Source organism: Phycodurus eques, chromosome 7, assembly GCF_024500275.1.
Source record: "Phycodurus eques isolate BA_2022a chromosome 7, UOR_Pequ_1.1, whole genome shotgun sequence".
Classification (NCBI taxonomy): domain Eukaryota; kingdom Metazoa; phylum Chordata; class Actinopteri; order Syngnathiformes; family Syngnathidae; genus Phycodurus; species Phycodurus eques.
Genome location: NC_084531.1, coordinates 7,399,631 through 7,417,158, shown reverse-complemented (window position 1 = coordinate 7,417,158; position 17,528 = coordinate 7,399,631). Strand labels below are relative to the sequence as shown.

Below are 17,528 nucleotides of genomic sequence, written 5' to 3'. Positions count from 1 at the left end.
TCTACAGCAGCAAAAAACACTTATATTGTACATGAATTAACACAAACTTTGTCACAGTTACACCTTTCCATAAACAGACCTGATAGGAATCCCAGCCTTCTCACTTTTTTCCTCTTCTTTCATGGCTTTTTCCATATCTGTTGCCAAATTATGATGAGAATCCAGCAGTTCTCCCAACAGCTTTTGGAGATAAAACAAAATAACCTTCCTCGCTTATATTCGTTCAACTCAAAGAAAAAAAACGGCTAAAGCAGAGTGCATATGGAACTCAAGTGCATGTACCGGTTTCTGTGGTGATTCAGTAATTGTGTTTGTAATCTCTTCTGCTAAATCCGCACGGATACTGCATGAATTCTTCTTCTACACGCACACAGACAGACAGACAGACATCAACAGTCATAAGGTGAATTGCATCAGATCAAATTAATTTTCCTGCTGTTCACTGTAGACTTACACATCATAGATTAAGTAATAATTCTCACAGCAATGCACAACCATCAGCATGTTTTACATACACTCTCCTCTAAACGTATTGGAATAGTAGGGCCAATTGCTTTAATTTCCCTGAAGACTGATTACATTTGGATTTGACATTAAAAGAAGAGTATCAGATAGGAGATACATTTTTCAGCTTTCAACACCCTAGGTATTGATCCCAGGATCAAATACACAACTTAAAGTGAAGACTTTTACCATACTTTCAGTTGTTTCTTTTGGGGTTCCTCCTTTCAGTCTCCACTTTAGCAAGTAAAATGCATGCTTTAAAGTGAAGAAGCGATGACTTCCTAAAAAACTCAGCGAATAAAAAAACAAAAACAAAACAACAACAAAAATAATTCACATGATATGAGACGCATGGCTATTCCTTCGTCGAGTCTGATGATAATAACTAAATCACCGTCTGGGCATTCAAAAAGCCACCTCAAAATCCGACGGCCATGTTGTGACGTCAGCGGTTGAATGCTTTCACCAGAGGGAGCGGTGGCCGTCGCTTGTAAACAAGCATGGACGAACGCGTAGAAGACTGTGCCAGTGACTTCAACAACGAAATCAGCGATATTTCCGTTGAAATCGAGACAGAACGTGGGACTGACACCAATGATGATGACCGGTTTAAGCCATATGAGACAAATGACAATAGTGAAGGTGCAGTTGAAGTTGTAAACAGTGATGAGTCTGATGGCGAAAAATTGGCTGGTTACAAAACACTGAATGGTCCATGGGCGAGTATGTTCTGATGGGTATATGAAATTACTTACTCCAGTTGTTGTTTAAATAAATCTAATTCAAATGATTTCAATCATGATTTTTCATTCAGACAAAGGGTTTCTGTAGACTTTGGAGTTCTTTTTGCTGTATTACATTAATAAAGATTAATTAGCCTGTCCTAGAAGAAACCAGTCAGGCCCAAGCCATAACCTCCATGGTACTTCAAAGATGAGATAGCATGTTTGGGATCATGAACACACCTTTCTTTCTTTGATCTTAAACTATCCATCACTTTGATAAAAGACTGTTTCATCAGTCCATAAAGCCTTTGAGGCATGTCTTAGGTTTTTGGCACATTCCTGCCTGGCCTTCCTAATATTAATGGTTTAATTTTCTGCAAATTTTCTTTGTGCAACACCTACAGCGCATCAACTGTTGTTTTCTTTGGTCTACCTGTTTGACAATTGTTACATTGTACCACTATTTTTTTCTTCAACAGATTCCAAATGGTTGTCTTGGATATCGCCAGTGTTTGTGCAATGGCTTTTCTCTCAGCTTCACAAATGCTTGTTTTTCAGTCCTAAACAGCTGCCCGGTTTTAATGTTGGTTACTAGTATACTGTAGTATTCATCGCAAATCTGAAACTGAGTGTAGGCTATCAGTGGTATTTACTGTCTGAATAATTAATTCCACTGGAGGCATCTGGGAAGCAAAACACAACTGTCAGTTACATGCGCCAATACTTTTTACCTGTTTAAAAAAATTGGTGGATTCAAACAAAAATGTGTTTCTAAGTTGTGTCACCAATCTGGATGTGATTTTTCATTTGATTCAAACCAGAAAATTTTCATTCTACAGCAAAAATAAAGGCATGACCTCAGTGTACCAATACCAACACATATGGAGAGGAGTGTATTTTGGTTACCCTCAGTGTGTACTAACAACAACACACTTCCTGTGTTTTGAGTGCTACCTTTGCCCTTTTTCTTTCCTCCTGTTTTTCTTTTACTTTCCTCTTGTTCTTCTTCACCACAGAGGCCCCACCAACAGCTATGCACTGGATACGCTCACGCTCTTGAACCACCAGCTGACTATAGTGCATTTTTGAGGGGTCTTCCCAGATGCATGTGTCTAACTGGCAGTTATGAAAGTAAATGTTCCCACTCTCATCTTCTCTGGAAGGATTAAAGTCAGAAGAGAGGATATAAATGAGCAGGGATTTTTCATTGATGATTGTAAAATCAATACTGGCTAAGACTGTCCCTATTACCTTAGCTCAACTACCCGTAGGTTGAGTTTTCTGTTATTAACTACAAAATTGTTGCAGATGTCACTAATGTATTATCAACAAATGATTACTGATTAACAGTAAGGAATACAGGTCAAAGTGTAAATCTGTCGGGTACAGACAATAAAGATGTACTGGCACGACATCTGGCCCCGACATGGATGTAGATAATAATTTCAAATGGCTTGAAGAGAGGTGAGCATGGACCAGTCTGACCATTTCCCAACTTTCAGGTACAATCAATAAACCCCAATTCCAATGAAGTTGGGACATTGTGTAAAAAGTAAATAAAAACAGAATACTATACAATGATTTGCAAATCCCTTTCAAACTATACTCATCTGACGACACAACAAAGACAAGATATTGAATGCCAAAACTGATAGTTTTTTTTTTTTTTTAGAAAATATTCACTTATTATGAATTTGATGCCTGCAACACATTTAAAAAAAAAAAAAAAGCTGGGACAGCGGCATGCTCTTTCATGCATGAATTATGAGAACCTACGTCAGGATTTCTTTTCCCAAGTGTTTTTGTTATTCTTTACGCATGAAAAAAAATGTTTGAACTTCATTTTTGTTATGCATTCTGCAAGGAGTTAATGACATGTCCACTGGGGTGGACAACATGCATTTCAACTTGCAACTGATGAAATGTGTGAAATATGTTAAAGAAAATAATGTTGTTATGTGAACACTATGACACACTTCTCCTCACTAGGGTCACGGGCATGCTGGAGCCTATCCCAGCTGTCATCGGGCAGGAGGCGGGGTACACCCTGAACTGGTTGCCAGCCAATCGCAGGGCACATACAAACAAACAACGATTCACACTCACATACACACCTACGGGCAATTTAGAGTCTCCAATTAATGCATGTTTTTGGGATGTGGGAGGAAACCGGAGTGCCTGGAGAAAACCCACGCAGGCACGGAGAGAACATGCAAACGCCACACAGGCGGGGCCGGGGATTGAACCCGGGTCCTCAGAACTGTGAGGCTGACGCTCTAACTAGTCGTCAACCGTGCCGCCTGTTTAATTAATGTGTTCACATATTTTAACAATCCTGTTATATGCAATGCAAAACTGTTGAACCTCCTGAACCTTTTTCCCTTCTTTCTTACTGAACTTCCGCCTTCCATCAGTCCAAACCATCCCTCATTGCGCTCCTTCCTATTGACTCTTCATCCCTTCATCTGTCACCCTGTTGAATCATATTGTTTTCAGTAAACATTTCCCTAGAAAAATAAAAAATATTGCCCATGGCTCCCTTAACGTTGTATTGGGCCTTTGGTCTGCTCTGACATATCCAACCTCTTCAGTAAAAGGCTAGATTCCTGGTAGATGCCTGCAAACTTTTGAGACCAGTGTAATTTTAAAAAATAACTTCATTATTAGTCAGGTGACCTGGCAAACTTGCACAGTACAGTCTGACAGGACTCCTAGTATATGTACGCCTTCTACGACAAACATTCTTTCAAATGTACTTTTGTAGAGCAGGTATTGATTATTTCGTCTGTTGAAAAAAGGTCCATCTTATATCCAGTGTATGGCTTTTACTTCGCATGGTGGAGTTTTAACTTGCAGATGTAGCAACGAGCTGTGTTAACAGACAACAGTTTTCTTAAGTGTTCTTGAGCCTACGTGGCAATATCCTTTACAAAATAATGCTGGTTTTAATGCGGGATCGAAGATCACAGGTTTTCAATGTTAGTTTAAGGTACTGCCGCTTACGTGCAGCAATTTCTTTAGATTCTCTGTATCTTTTGATGATATTATGGACAGTAGATGATGAAATCCCTAAATTCCTTGCAATTGCACGTTGAGAAACATTTTTCTTAAACTGTTGGGACTATTGGCTCACACAGTTATTCGAAAAGCTGTGAACCTCGCCCCATCCTTGCTGCTTGTGAACAATTGAGCCTTTCAGGGATGCTCCTTTTATATTCAATCATGACACTCACCTGTTTCCAATTAACCTGTTCACCTGTGGAACATTCCACACAGGTGTTTTTGAGCATTCCTCAACTTTCCCAGTCTTTGTTGCCCCCTGTCTCAGCTTTTTTGGAATGTGTTCCAGGCATCAAATTGAAAAGATATTTGCAAAAATAAATTAAAAAAACAATAACGTCCATCAGTTTGAACATAAAATATTTTCTCTTTGTGGTGTATTCAATTGACTATTGGTTAACAACAATATGTAAATCATTATATTCTGTTCTTATTTACATTTTAAACAATGCTCTAACGTCATTGAAATTGGGCGTTGCATGTTAAATAACCATTTTAACATTTAACTTTAAATATTTCCAGCATGAATGACAGTGAGTTTATAATAGTTTACTGTATATGCTCTGCATCTAATAAGTTTAGTTCTAAACTTTCCATAGTTCAGAACGTTCTCACAAGGACAACATAATTTAATTTCAGAAAGTCCTTCATGTCAGTCAGTCTTGCAATATAAGGTAACTGTAGTAAAATCACACATTCTTTTCCTGATCATCCATTCATCAATTTTCTGAACCATTTATCCTCACTGTGATTGGCTGGCAACCAGTTCAGGGTGTACCCCGCCTCCTGCCCAAAGATAGCTGGGATAGGCTCCAGAACGCCCGCGACCCGAGTGAGGAGAAGCGGCTCAGCAAATGGATGGATGGCATTTATCCTCACTAGGGTGGTGTGGTCTGCCGCCTATCAGCTGACTTTGGGCGAGAGGCGGGGTACACTCTTACCTGGTTGCCAGCCAATGGCAGGGCACATACTGTATTGAAAAACAATCATTTGCACTCACATTCACACCTACGGATAATTTAGTGTTAAATTAACCTACCATGCATGTTTTTGGACTGTGGGAAGAAAACGGAGAAAACCCACACAGGGGAGAACATGCAAAGTCCAGACAGAGGACCCAGGTCCTCAGAACTATGAGGCAGATGTGCTAACCAGTCGACCACAGTGCCGCCATTTTACTGATTATGTCAACAGCAAATTATTTAAAAGGAGGCCTGAATCACCTCAGTTACTTACCGCTCTAACCATCCTGGAGGCAGTTTTTCAGCCATGGCCTTCTTGGCAAGCCACATAAGATCTGGCTCTCTCTCTGGATCTATGCCTATGTCCCGTGCATACTGCTTAATCTCTGAAAATAAAGAAAATTCCAAATGATAGACAACTAATTAATAATGTTCGGTAACACGACTTCCTTTCGGCTCAGAGCTGATAGGGAGTAAAATTAAAGCTGGTATTGGCGATACTGATGCAATACTTAGTGCAAATACGCCTAATGTGTCAAGTAGATCTAAAAAAAAAAAAAATTAAATAAAAATGAAAGGGCATGTCAAATCATAGCTTTCATAAAAAATACAAGACAATAAGTAATTCATTCATTATTATTATCCATCCATCCATCCATTTTCAACACCGCTTATCCTGGTTAGGGTCGTGGGGTGCTGGAGCCTATCCTAGCTGACTTCGGGCAAAACGCGGACTACACCCTGAACTGGTCGCCAGTCAGTCGCAGGGCACAAATAGACACGGACAACCATTCACACTCACATTCACACCGTCACTGAGTGGGAACCAATCCCACGCTGCCCGCACCAAAGTCAGGCGAGTACACCACTACACCATCAGCGACTTCATTATTGTTATCATTTATTCAATTATTATCATTTATTAAAAAATCAGTAATTTATTGAGGTAGCAGTCAGACCCTTGCGGTTTTATAATACTGCGTGACAATTGAAATTGGCAGTAATTTTTTAAATAAATAAAGAAGTAAATGCGTTTTTCTCCAGGCACGCCGGTTTCCTCCCACATCCCAAAAACAGCGTGGTAGGTTGATTGGAGACTCTAAATTGCCTGTAGGTGTGATTGTGAGTGTGAATGGTTGTTTGTTTCGTGTGCCCTGTGATTGGCTGGCGACCAGTTCAGGGTGTACCCTGCCTCTCGCCCGAAGATAGCTGGGATAGGCTCCTGCACGCCCGCGACCCTAGTGAGGATAAGCGGTAAAGGAAATGGATGGATGGATGAAGAAGTAAATGTCAAGATATAGTAATTGCAAAAGTGCATCAATACATATTTTTTGCCTATGTGATATTATGTCAGTGATACACATATTTGTTGATGCATGTATTAATTTCATTACTTATTTCATAATCGTATTCATTTAAACAACTCCAGCAGTAACAGCGCTGAGTGCCACTTAAAGCTCCACAGCTTCTCCCTCTGTACCTGGATTCAGCCACAGACCCTTACCCTGGTACCCTACCAGCAGCAGTACCTGACACTGTGCTCTCGACTTCTGTCCGCCTCATCTTAAATGCCTCATACGCTGTATTCCACACCCCTTTTCCACAAACATCACAAACTACATCTTGGCTGTTTGTTGAGCTGAAATAGTTCCACACATGATGAAGTTTATGCTCTGGCCTAAAATGCCATTGCGCAGAGTAAGGGTTTGACTGACTAGCTGAGCAGCGTAATGTCCCGTTACGCTTCGGCATTAAAGCTTCTTTATACTCACGCCGACCGCGCTGACGTCACTGCGGCTATCTCGCGGACAGTTTCCCTTTATACTTGAGCGCACTGTTTATAAAATGTGCTCCAGTTCTCCTCCTAGTCGGGGGTGTCGCTACAGCTGGTATTGGCTAGGACACCACAGGATGGAGTTTCCTCTGCATTTTATGGCCAATTCAACAGTTTTTACTTGACGGAACAAGGAACAAAGACAATGGCAACAGTGGAACAGTGCCCGCTAGAACAAATGGACCTAGGTGACCAGATGATGCGTTTAATTATATTGCAAAATCAATCAAGAAGGCAGCGGCGTAGGTGGTAGGTGGAAACCAAGGGGAAACGCTGAGTACGTCATCACAGCGTGTGACTAAAACGTTTAATTATATTGCAAAATCAATCAAGAAGGCAGCGGCGTAGGTGGAACCAAGGGGAAACGCTGAGTACGTCATCACAGCGTGTGACTAAAACTGACCAATCACGAGAGATGATCTCCGCGGCGTTCTACGTGCGGCAACAATTTTTGGCATATCCGTGGCAAGTGTCGCATTGGGGTCACGTTACGCAATGCGGGCGCTTTCGGCCGCGCGAGCGCGGAAGTTTAAAGAGGCCTTTACACACTTGACCCGGGAGAAGAAATTCCCAACAGCAGCGTTATCATTTAGGTAAGATCTCAAAATGTTTAATCACTTTACACAGTAAAGATGTACACATCACTACTGATTAGTAAATAGATTTAAATGACATAACAAATCAATATAAAAGAGAATACAAGTTTAAATCTTTTCTTTTCCCACAAGGAAGCTGTTAGAATTATTTGTCATAGGCGTACTTTGGAATTCTGGGAATGTTTAGCAATTTACTGTGTACCTTCTTCAGAAAGTTCTTCATCCTTGTGATCCTCACGGATCTGTAGGCTACATGTGCCTGCTGCAGACACAAGGTGGCTACTGTAATAAAGGAAGAGTTATATTCTGTTTGAATAGAAAACACAATGATAAATGACTGAATTGTAGTCAAAACAAATGCGATCAATGATACAGGTTCCTCATGAGCAAAGTAACAGCAACAAACCTCTTGGCTGCCTCATTCTCCCATTTGTCTTTGGCATTTGTCTCCGGTTGATTGTCACAACAAGCACAATTTTCAGAGACCTTGGACTCTGGTTGTTGCTTCAAGACAGAAAAAAAGGACAAAACAACTTGTAAGTTAACTGTCACAACAAGACAAGATCCCATGAAAAGAATGGGAATGGGCAATATTTGTCATCCTTTCACAAGATGCATACCAACACTACAAGATTGGGTATTTGGTTTAAACACTAGCAAAACAGTACATATACCTGTTGCTGTGGTGTTTCACTACTGTGGTTCTGAGATTGGGCCTTGCCGATCACATCTAGCTTGCTCATCTCTTCTGTTGCATCAGCGCCTCTGAACTAAAAAATAAAGAAATGAAGAAATAAAGAAAAAAAGAAATCAAGGTTTTAGACAGCAGAAGTCAAATTCCGGACTTAAATCCAATTGAGATGCTGTAGTATGACCTGAAATAGGAAGGTCAAGTTTAATTTCTCTGGGATTCCATGTGTTTTTTAGCTAAACTCCATGAGGGCTTTCATGTGTCTTGCACTGAGGAGTGGCTTCCGTCGGGCCACTCTGCCCAAAGGCCCCAACTGGTGGAGGGTTGCAGTGATGTTTGATTTTCGAGAACTTTCTCCCATCTCTCCACTGCATCTCTGCAGCTCAACCTCAGTGAACTTTGGGTTCTTGTTTACCACTCTCACCAAGGTTCTTCTCCTCAGATTGCTCAGTTTGGCCAGAAGACCAGGTCGAGGAAGAGTCCTGGTTGTCCCAAATGTCTTCTTCCATTTAAGGATTATTGAGGCTACTGTACTCTTATGACGCTTTGGTGCAAAGATCTGGCCAAAGTTTTTCAACTTTGGCCAGATCTGTGCCGAGCCACATTTCTGTCTCTGAGCTCTTTGGGCAGCAGTTCCTTTGACCTCATGATTCTCATTTGCTCACTATTATGCATTGTGAGCTGTACTTTCTTATATAGGCAGGGGTATACCTTTCCTAATCAAGTCCAATCAATATCATAAACACACCTGGACTCCAATTAAGGTGTAGAACCATCACATGTATGATCAGAAGAAATGGACAGCAGTGTCATAACAAAGGATCTGAATACTTATTGCTATGTGATATTTCAGTTTTTATTTTGTAATAAATCAGCAAACATTTCTAAAATTGTGTGTTTTACCGTCAATATGGGGTGCTGTGCGTACATTCAGGAGGAATAAAATATACCTTAATTGAATTTAGCAATTGGCTGAACTATGACAAAGAGTGAACATTTTAAGGGGTCTGAATACTTTTTGTACCCACTGTTTAAATATTATATACAGCGGCTGAAGTAAGTATTTAAAAACATCACAATTTTTCTCATTAAATGTATTTCCAAAGATGCTATTGATAAAATTTCACCAGATGTTGGGAACAACCCAAGTAATCCAGACATACAAAGAAAGTAGAACAAATAAACTCAGAAATTAAGTTATGTGTAATAATGTGAAATGACAAAGGGAAAAAGTACTGAACCCACCAACTGGTATTTATCAAATACGTTTTACAAAAGCCTTTGTTCGCAATGACAACTTCAAGATGCCTCCTGTATGGAGAAACTAGTCGCATGCATTGCTCAGTTGTGATTTGGGCCCATTCCTCCACACAAGCAGTCTTCAAATCTTGAAAGTTCGGTGGGCTTCTTTTATGGACCTTGAGTTTCAGTTCTTTCCATAGATTTTCGATTGGATTCAAGTCAGGTGATTGGCTGGGCTATTCTAGCAGCTTTATTGTTTTTCTTTGAAACCAATTGAGTTTCCTTGGCAGTATGTTTTAGATCATTACCTTGCTGAAATGTCCACCATCGTTTCATTTTCATCAACCTCATAGATGGCAGCAGATTTGCCCATTAATCCACCCTTCAATAATGTGAAGTTTACCAGTACCATTTGCTGAAAAGCAACCCCACACCATCAGGTTCCCATCTCCGACTTCACTGTTGGTATGGTGTTTTTAGGACTATGTGGAGTACTAATTCTCCTCCAAACGTGGTGTGCACGTATGGCATCCAAACAGTTCAATTTGCTCTCATCCGACCCGACTATTTTTCCCAGTATTTAACTGGCTTGTCCAAATGTCCAGCAAACTTTAAACGAGCTTTGAAATCCTTTTTTTCCAGCAATGGGGCCGTGCATACAGGCCATGGCGACGGACTACATTACTCTGGGGCCTCATGTACAAAAGGTGCGTGCGCACAAAATCGTGGCGTCCGTTCTATTTCACGGCAAAGTTCAGATGTATCAAGAGTGACATGGCTGTAAAAATCTGCGGTGCCTCACGCCAACTGCATGGCTGGTGTACGCACGTTTCTGCAGCTTTTGGTGCTTTGGCGACACTTAGAGGTGATGCTGGGAAACTGTTCTCATAAATCTGCACACCAGAGACACATGAATAATGATCGCAGCGATTCTCTTCTCGAACGGGGTGTGGCCCTCCGCGCCGGTTCTTCTGCCTTTTTTAGCCCACTCTCTGGCGGTGGGCAGCTGTCCTCCGCTTCACAGCCACCTTAATGTCTGACCACTTCTTTTTTAGTTCAGCGTGTGCGTATTCTGACTCCACAGCAGTTGTTTCGCTTGTTGTTAACGCCATAGGACAGCGTGCCAAAGAGGATTTTATTGCGCGCCTCCACTTCATTGAGCAACTTCACATTCAGAAAAATTAACTTGCTCATTTTCCTTTTTTTCTGATCATGCAGAGATCGGCATCTTAGGTGCAGGGTTAATTTAAATAGGAGTCGGCTACTCCAACATGTGCACACATTTCCACGTTGATTGGAATGTATGAAAGAAATGTGCTTGGATTCATGAATACGCAGAGCTTCATACATCTCAATATTGTTGTGCGTATGACGTTTTCTGGATTTGAGCGTACGCCATGTTTTAGGAGGAAATCCACGCAGGTCTTTGTACATGAGGACCCAGGTCTTTTTGAAGCTCTCCACATGTGGTCCTTGGCTCTTGGACAACTCTTCTGATTATTCTTTGCACTTCTCTGTCAGAAATCTTGCGAGGAGCATCTGATCGATGCAAATATATGGTGGTATGATTGGCTTTCCACTTACGTATTATGGCCCCGACCGTGCTCACTGGAATGTTCAGAAGCTTAGGTATGAGACTGTAGCCAATGCCATTGTTACATCATTTGTAACAATTACTTTGCGATGGTCTTGAGACAGCTCTTTGCTCTTACCCATCATGAGATGTGTCTTGACTCACACCTTGGCAATGAGACCTTTTTGTAGGTTTGTAGGTCATCAATTAGGACTGAACCAGCTGATATTCATTTGCAATGACAGGGGGCTGGATTGCTGTTTGATTATTGATACGATTTTAGGTGTTGTCTTGGCTTTCCATGCCTTTTTGCACCTCCCTTTACTCATGTGTTCAATACATTTTCCCGGTGTCGTTTCACATTTTTACACACAGCTTAATTCCTTGTTCGACTTTCTTTGTTTGTATGGATTACTTGGGTTGTTCCCAACATCTGGTGAAATTTTCAGGTCAATAGCACCTTTGGAAGTATATTTAGTGAGAAAAATGGTGACGTGTTAAATTTACACTTATTTCAGCCGCTGTAAATATATATACTGCTTAGTATGGCATCAACTGAGAGTTAAAAGTTTCCCACTTACGCCACTTGTTTTCTCTTGTTTGTTCTCTTTGCCTTCTGATGCCAAGAGAGCAGCGGCCCTCTGTATGCGCTCATGCTCCTGAGCCACCAGTTTGCGGTACTGGACATCACGAGGATGTTCCCATATGGATGTGTTTGAATGGTAGTTGGAATAGAAAACATCTCCACGCTCATCTAGGCTGTGGGGATCCAGTCAGAAAGTTTCCGGTCAAATAAACAGGAGGTAACACCGGTAAGCAAAGTGATGACAACAGTTTGGATTTGATTGATATATAATATTTCACTTTCAGCTACGTAACGAACCTAAGCATGTATAAAATCAACAAAAGAATTGCTTCAGCAGAAGATGATTAACGTTTTGGAATGGTCTCGTCAAGGGCGGACTGTATGGGCTGAAATATGTGCCAGCAGGAACTGAATTTGAATAATTTATATTTGAATTTCAATTTATCCACTTGAATAATTCCATTTACAAACTGAATTTGAAAAACAGAATTTGAATTGTTTAATTTGAAACATTGCATTTAAAAACTTAATCTGAAGAGTATAACTTGAAATTACTTTGAAACTGAAGTCCAATAAACTTGAAAGTGAATGAAATAATTTTTTTTAGCCCCAGTGAAAATTCTAATTATATATTTTCACATTCAGTTTGATCATTTCCGATTCAGTTCGACAAAATCAATTTCAAATTAGCTGTGACAGACATCCGGGAACTCTAAGGAATAGCATTTGATCGGCGATACACAGATCTCCTCTTCGGCCAATCAGGGCCTTCGTTTTTATCACGTGGCATAGGGACTCTCCAGAAAGTCAAATCATCTAACCAGCGACAGTATTTTAACCTTTATACCACCTTTCCTTAACCCTTTGTGGAATGCATCATACGGTCATAAAGAGATAAAAAGATGCTTCCTTTCAAATATAGGAAAGGACATATCACACCGACATGACAAAGTCATCTTTCCTTTTTTTCCCTAACATAACGACACCCATGCATTGATCTCCATGCCTTAGACTTTACTGACACTTATAGTAGAAAACAGCACACAGCACATCTCGATACAGACAGCACTGTTTCAAATGAATTCAGGGGGGTTTGCATGAATCAATTGGTGTCCAGCCCTTATACATTCCTTGTCCATTTTCTTTTGGACATTTAACATGAGATAAGAAGCTTGGATTCTGGTTCCATTTGGTGTAAATACACACCAAACACACTCCAATTCTTGGATTCATTCAGTATGTATAGGAAAAGTATTAAGACATCAGGTTTACAGTACGCGGCATGGTGACCGGCTAGTTAGAGCGTCTGCCGCACAGTTCTGAGGAGTGGGGTTCAATCCCCGGCCTCGCCTTTGTGGCGTTTGCATGTTTTCCCTGTGCGTGCATGGGTTTTCTCCAGGGCACTCCGGTTTCCTCCCACATCCCGAAAACATGCATGGTAGGTAAGTGACAACTCTAAATTGCCTGTAGGTGTGAATGTGAGTGCGAATGGTTGTTTGTTTGTATGTGCCCTGCGATTGGCTGGCAACCAGTTCAGGGTGTACCCCACGTCCTGCCCGATGATAGCTGGGATAGGCTCCAGCACACCCGCGACCCTAGTGAGGAGAAGCGGCTCAGAAAATGGATGGATGGATGGAGGGTGATAAAAACGAAGGCCCTGATTGGCCGAAGAGGAGATCTGTGTATCACCGATCGATTGCTATTCCTTAGAGTACCCGGATGTCTGTCACAGCTAATTTGAAATTGAATTTGTCGAACTGAATCCGAAATGATCAAACTCAATGTGAAAATATATAATTAGAATTTTCACTGGGGCTAAAAAAATTATTTCTTTCACTTTCAAACTAATTCTATTTCAAATTATACTATTCAGATTAAGTTTTTAAATGCAATGTTTCAAATTAAACAATACAAATTCAAATTCTGATTTTCAAATTGAGTTTGTAAATGCAATTATTCAAGTGTAGAAATTCAAATTCAAATATAAATGATTCAAATTTAGTCTCTGCTGGCACATATTTCAGCCCATACGACTGGAGTACGGGGAAACTGGGATTTTCCCGGTTGGGCAATGGCCTGGCGCGAGCCACGAAACAAAAGAAACAGTAATGGACACAAAGTCATTAATTGCTTAAGGCAATATGTTAATTTTTAGAACTTTCAGTGTCTTAAACATTTTTTTAATTTTGTATGCATTTTAATAATGTTTGAGGTGTCTTTTACGTGATTTGCGCCGTGTGGCGGTTGTCTAGTTAGTTAGCGTCAGTCCGCCACCAGAAGTGAAGTAATTGGTTTCAAAATAAGTGGGAAAACCTGAAGTGTCACAGGGTGAAGCAATTGGGTTTCAAAATAAGGGAGAAAACCGAGTGACATCATTTTGATATATTTGCTTTGTGAGGTGTACTTATTTGTTATGTGTGCTTAACTATTTGTACTGTTTTGTCCTATCTTAGAAAACCACACCCATACAACTAAAATATATGCACAAGGGAATTGTATCCAAGGAAAATTTTGGAGGAGAAAGTCACACAATTTATTAATGTGCAGTATTTTCAGGAGTGCTCTACAAAGGGCTAAGCTATTAAATTTGGGTACATTAACCAGTTTTTTGTTTTATAATTAGTTAAAAACTATAATTATAGTTTTAAATTATAATTATAGTTCTATTATTATATTGTTATTTGAGAGGTCCGGTTCACGTGCACGGGTGATAACACAGTGGCTGGAGCAAAGCATGTGATGCTGTTGACAATAGTGTGCATTCAGGATTGTAAGTTTGTTCGGCTGTGTGCTTTAATGTCAAGTGCATAGTGACACACAAATTGTGCCCTGTTAACAATAGCCATTACCTGCTATACCCCAGTGTGTTATTAGAGAGGAAGATGTAGCAATCACTGAGTCAGTGGCATAATAAAAAAAAAAATTTAAGTATGCTGTCACATGATGCCCCCTTAACATTTCTGCCTGCGCCCTCAAGCATGCATGCCTTGAACTGGCCCCGTTTCCATCTCTTCTAAGACAAGGAAAAAAATAGTCAGTAAGTGAGCCTTGTCTGTCAGTCTGCAAGAGTAAGAGTAAAAGAGAAAAAGAAGCAACTGAGGCTGAAGGCAGGTGTTTGCCAGTGCTTTTCATAAATGGTTTGTTGTTTTTTATTTAACAGTTTTTACATGACAGTTTTGTTTTGTGATTGCATCGTATCGTTTTAACTTTGGTGTGTACTCACCTGATAACTTGATTCTCCTGGATGTGTCGTTACTCTGCTCCTTTTGTCCTCGTTTATATTTTTAGTTTTCAGGTATTTGATTACTTGATGAATTATGGTCCAAAACAACGACAAATGCAGTATTTTTTTTTATTGGGTTAAATGAAACTTGTGTTGCTGACTGGCTAGCTGAAGTGGGCCGGTCTGTCAATGACTGCATTGAGTCCCAACCAAAGCCCACACATAAATCCTAATTGAAAATCTGTTGTGTGACCTGAAGATGCGGTGTGCAAAATATTTTGCTCTGAATCCTCACATGCTGTGCAGTAGGTAGGCTATTCCAAAACTGCGCTCGTTTTGTGAAGCCATTTTGCGGTATTTTATATGCTCGTTTCTCTTATTTGGTCTACTTGAATTATCCCAGGTCAATCTTGAGAAAAACAAACTTGGAGCATGATGCAGCAGGCACGGTGTACTCCTGTTTTTGCACAAAACAAGGACTTTGGTATTATGGCCCATTAAATATTGACTACCTAAACCAGAACACATTTTTTTGCATGCTGTTGGACATATGAAGTATTTTCATATCTAGCATAGCCATTAAATACCATGTATATCCCATGCCTTGAAAATTGAAATTTTCTGAGACTGAACTTTTAACTTTGATGGTCCTGATTTTCTTCGTGGTCCATGGTATTTGCTGCATAATGTAAAAGTGTGAACCTGATGGCTAAAACCTTTTCAATACAAAACATAAAACCTTTTCAACACAAAACAATCTCTATTGTCATTTCTATTGGTTTTCCTAACCCCAAAATATGCTATTCTTTTCGGTTGTATGTGTTTTTTATTTTTCATTACAAGTAAAAGTTTATATTGATTTTATTACAACACAAAAATCTGGCTATTTCAAGATGTGTTTCATTTTAAATGCATATTACTTACTAAGCAAACCAATCTGGAGGAAGTCGGGCAGACATGGCCTCCTTGGCAAGCCACATGAGCTGAGGCTCTTTCTCTGGATCAATGCCCAAGTCCTGTGCATATTCCTTGATGTCTGATGAGGTAGGGGAAAATAGCCAATGAAAATTGCTAGAATATAACTCTGAATAATCGTGACTAAAGTGGAACCACCACGAAACATTTTCAAAAGGTTACAAAAATGTGTATGGGTAGCTGGAATAGAGCTACAGCACAGTAGAAAAGTCTGTGTCCAGGATCAAAGGCAAAGAACAAGAGCCTGTTTTGAGTGACCTCCCAGATAAGCAATGGAGTGGCAAGCATCTTCGGCGGTTAATCCTGGGAATGGGGCTAGGGTCAAGGCACTGATAAAGACGATCATACAGTCATCATTGATGACATAATCCTAACCCCATACACACCCTTTTGAAAATGTTTAGATGCGGTTCCACTTACAAAGCAAGCAATTCAATCACAGCTCTCTGCTTGACAGGCATTCAACAAGGACATAATTTCCTAAATGCCTGACAGGAAGAGGACAGCCTTAAACAAATTTTAAAAATACAAATAAAAAATTAAACTACAAACGGTGAAAATTTCAGAAAATAATCAATTATTAAAAGGTTAAATTAAATTGGGCTCATTACATTTTGACTGCCCCTGGTACATCTGCAGAGACATGAAAATCAATCCACTGAGGTTGCCATTGCGACCTGACAAAAATGCTAAGAAAAGCTGAAAATATCCCACACGAGACCCAATTCAAATTCTACAACATTTGAAAAATCCACCAATTTTGCTTCATCACTATGTGGTATTGTGATTGAAATTTGAAGGTTATTTTATCCAACAGTGAGTCTGAGTGTGAATGGTTGTTTGTTTCTATGTGCCCTGATGGCGACCGGTTCAGGGTGTGAGGGTGTACCACACCTCCCACCCGAAGATAGCTGGGATAGGCTCCAGCAGCCCGCGACCCGAGTAGGATAACCGGTGAAGAAAATGGATGGATGGATGGATTTTATCCAACACATCATCAAAGATTACTTACTTAATTATGTCGTAAAAAGTGAAGTTGTTGCATTGATCCAAGATGGCGCCTACCAGTGTGGTCGCCTCGGTAACGCGCTCTCTAGTATTGTCTTTCTTTTTGTGTTTTTCGTCCATCTTTGGAGACCTTGCACGACTCACTTACACAAGGGGAGACCTGCTAACCATCAAGGAGGCTACACCGGACTTTCTGTCACCAACTTTCGAAAATCCGCTCAGTTTTTTCCCCGAGTAGCGGCGTCCGCGGTTTTCGGCGCATGGAGGCGGCGCCACAGAGGGAAACGAGCCGGTATTCAGGTGAAACTCCGCAAGAGAGGACACAGATTGGCGTTCCCGTCGATCCACCTCGCGAATGTACGCTCCCTACCCAACAAAATGGACGAGCTTCATCTTCTGTTAAAGACCAGTAAAGACTTCGGACGTTCCGCGGCCTTGTGCTTCACGGAGACCTGGCTTTGCGACGCTGTACCCGATGACGCCGTCATGCTTCCCGGCTTCAACATTCATCGAGCGGACCGCGATATGGAATCATCGGGGAAAACAAAG

General features: G+C 40.6%; 1 protein-coding gene across 4 annotated transcripts in view; it reads right to left on the bottom strand.

The window, feature by feature from the left end:
* LOC133404934 (trichohyalin-like) overlaps nucleotides 1-17,528 on the bottom strand; it is a 42,945-nt gene that overhangs the window by 12,300 nt on the left and 13,117 nt on the right. For all 4 annotated transcript variants that reach the window (XM_061681466.1, XM_061681467.1, XM_061681468.1 and 1 more), the window contains exons 7-15: nucleotides 15,921-16,032; nucleotides 11,769-11,946; nucleotides 8,356-8,451; nucleotides 8,088-8,185; nucleotides 7,884-7,963; nucleotides 5,526-5,637; nucleotides 2,184-2,385; nucleotides 283-360; nucleotides 80-180 (exon numbers count right to left, since the gene is read on the bottom strand). In XM_061681466.1, coding sequence (XP_061537450.1) covers nucleotides 80-180; nucleotides 283-360; nucleotides 2,184-2,385; nucleotides 5,526-5,637; nucleotides 7,884-7,963; nucleotides 8,088-8,185; nucleotides 8,356-8,451; nucleotides 11,769-11,946; nucleotides 15,921-16,032 — 1,057 coding nt within the window. The remainder of the gene's footprint in view (nucleotides 1-79; nucleotides 181-282; nucleotides 361-2,183; nucleotides 2,386-5,525; nucleotides 5,638-7,883; nucleotides 7,964-8,087; nucleotides 8,186-8,355; nucleotides 8,452-11,768; nucleotides 11,947-15,920; nucleotides 16,033-17,528) is intronic.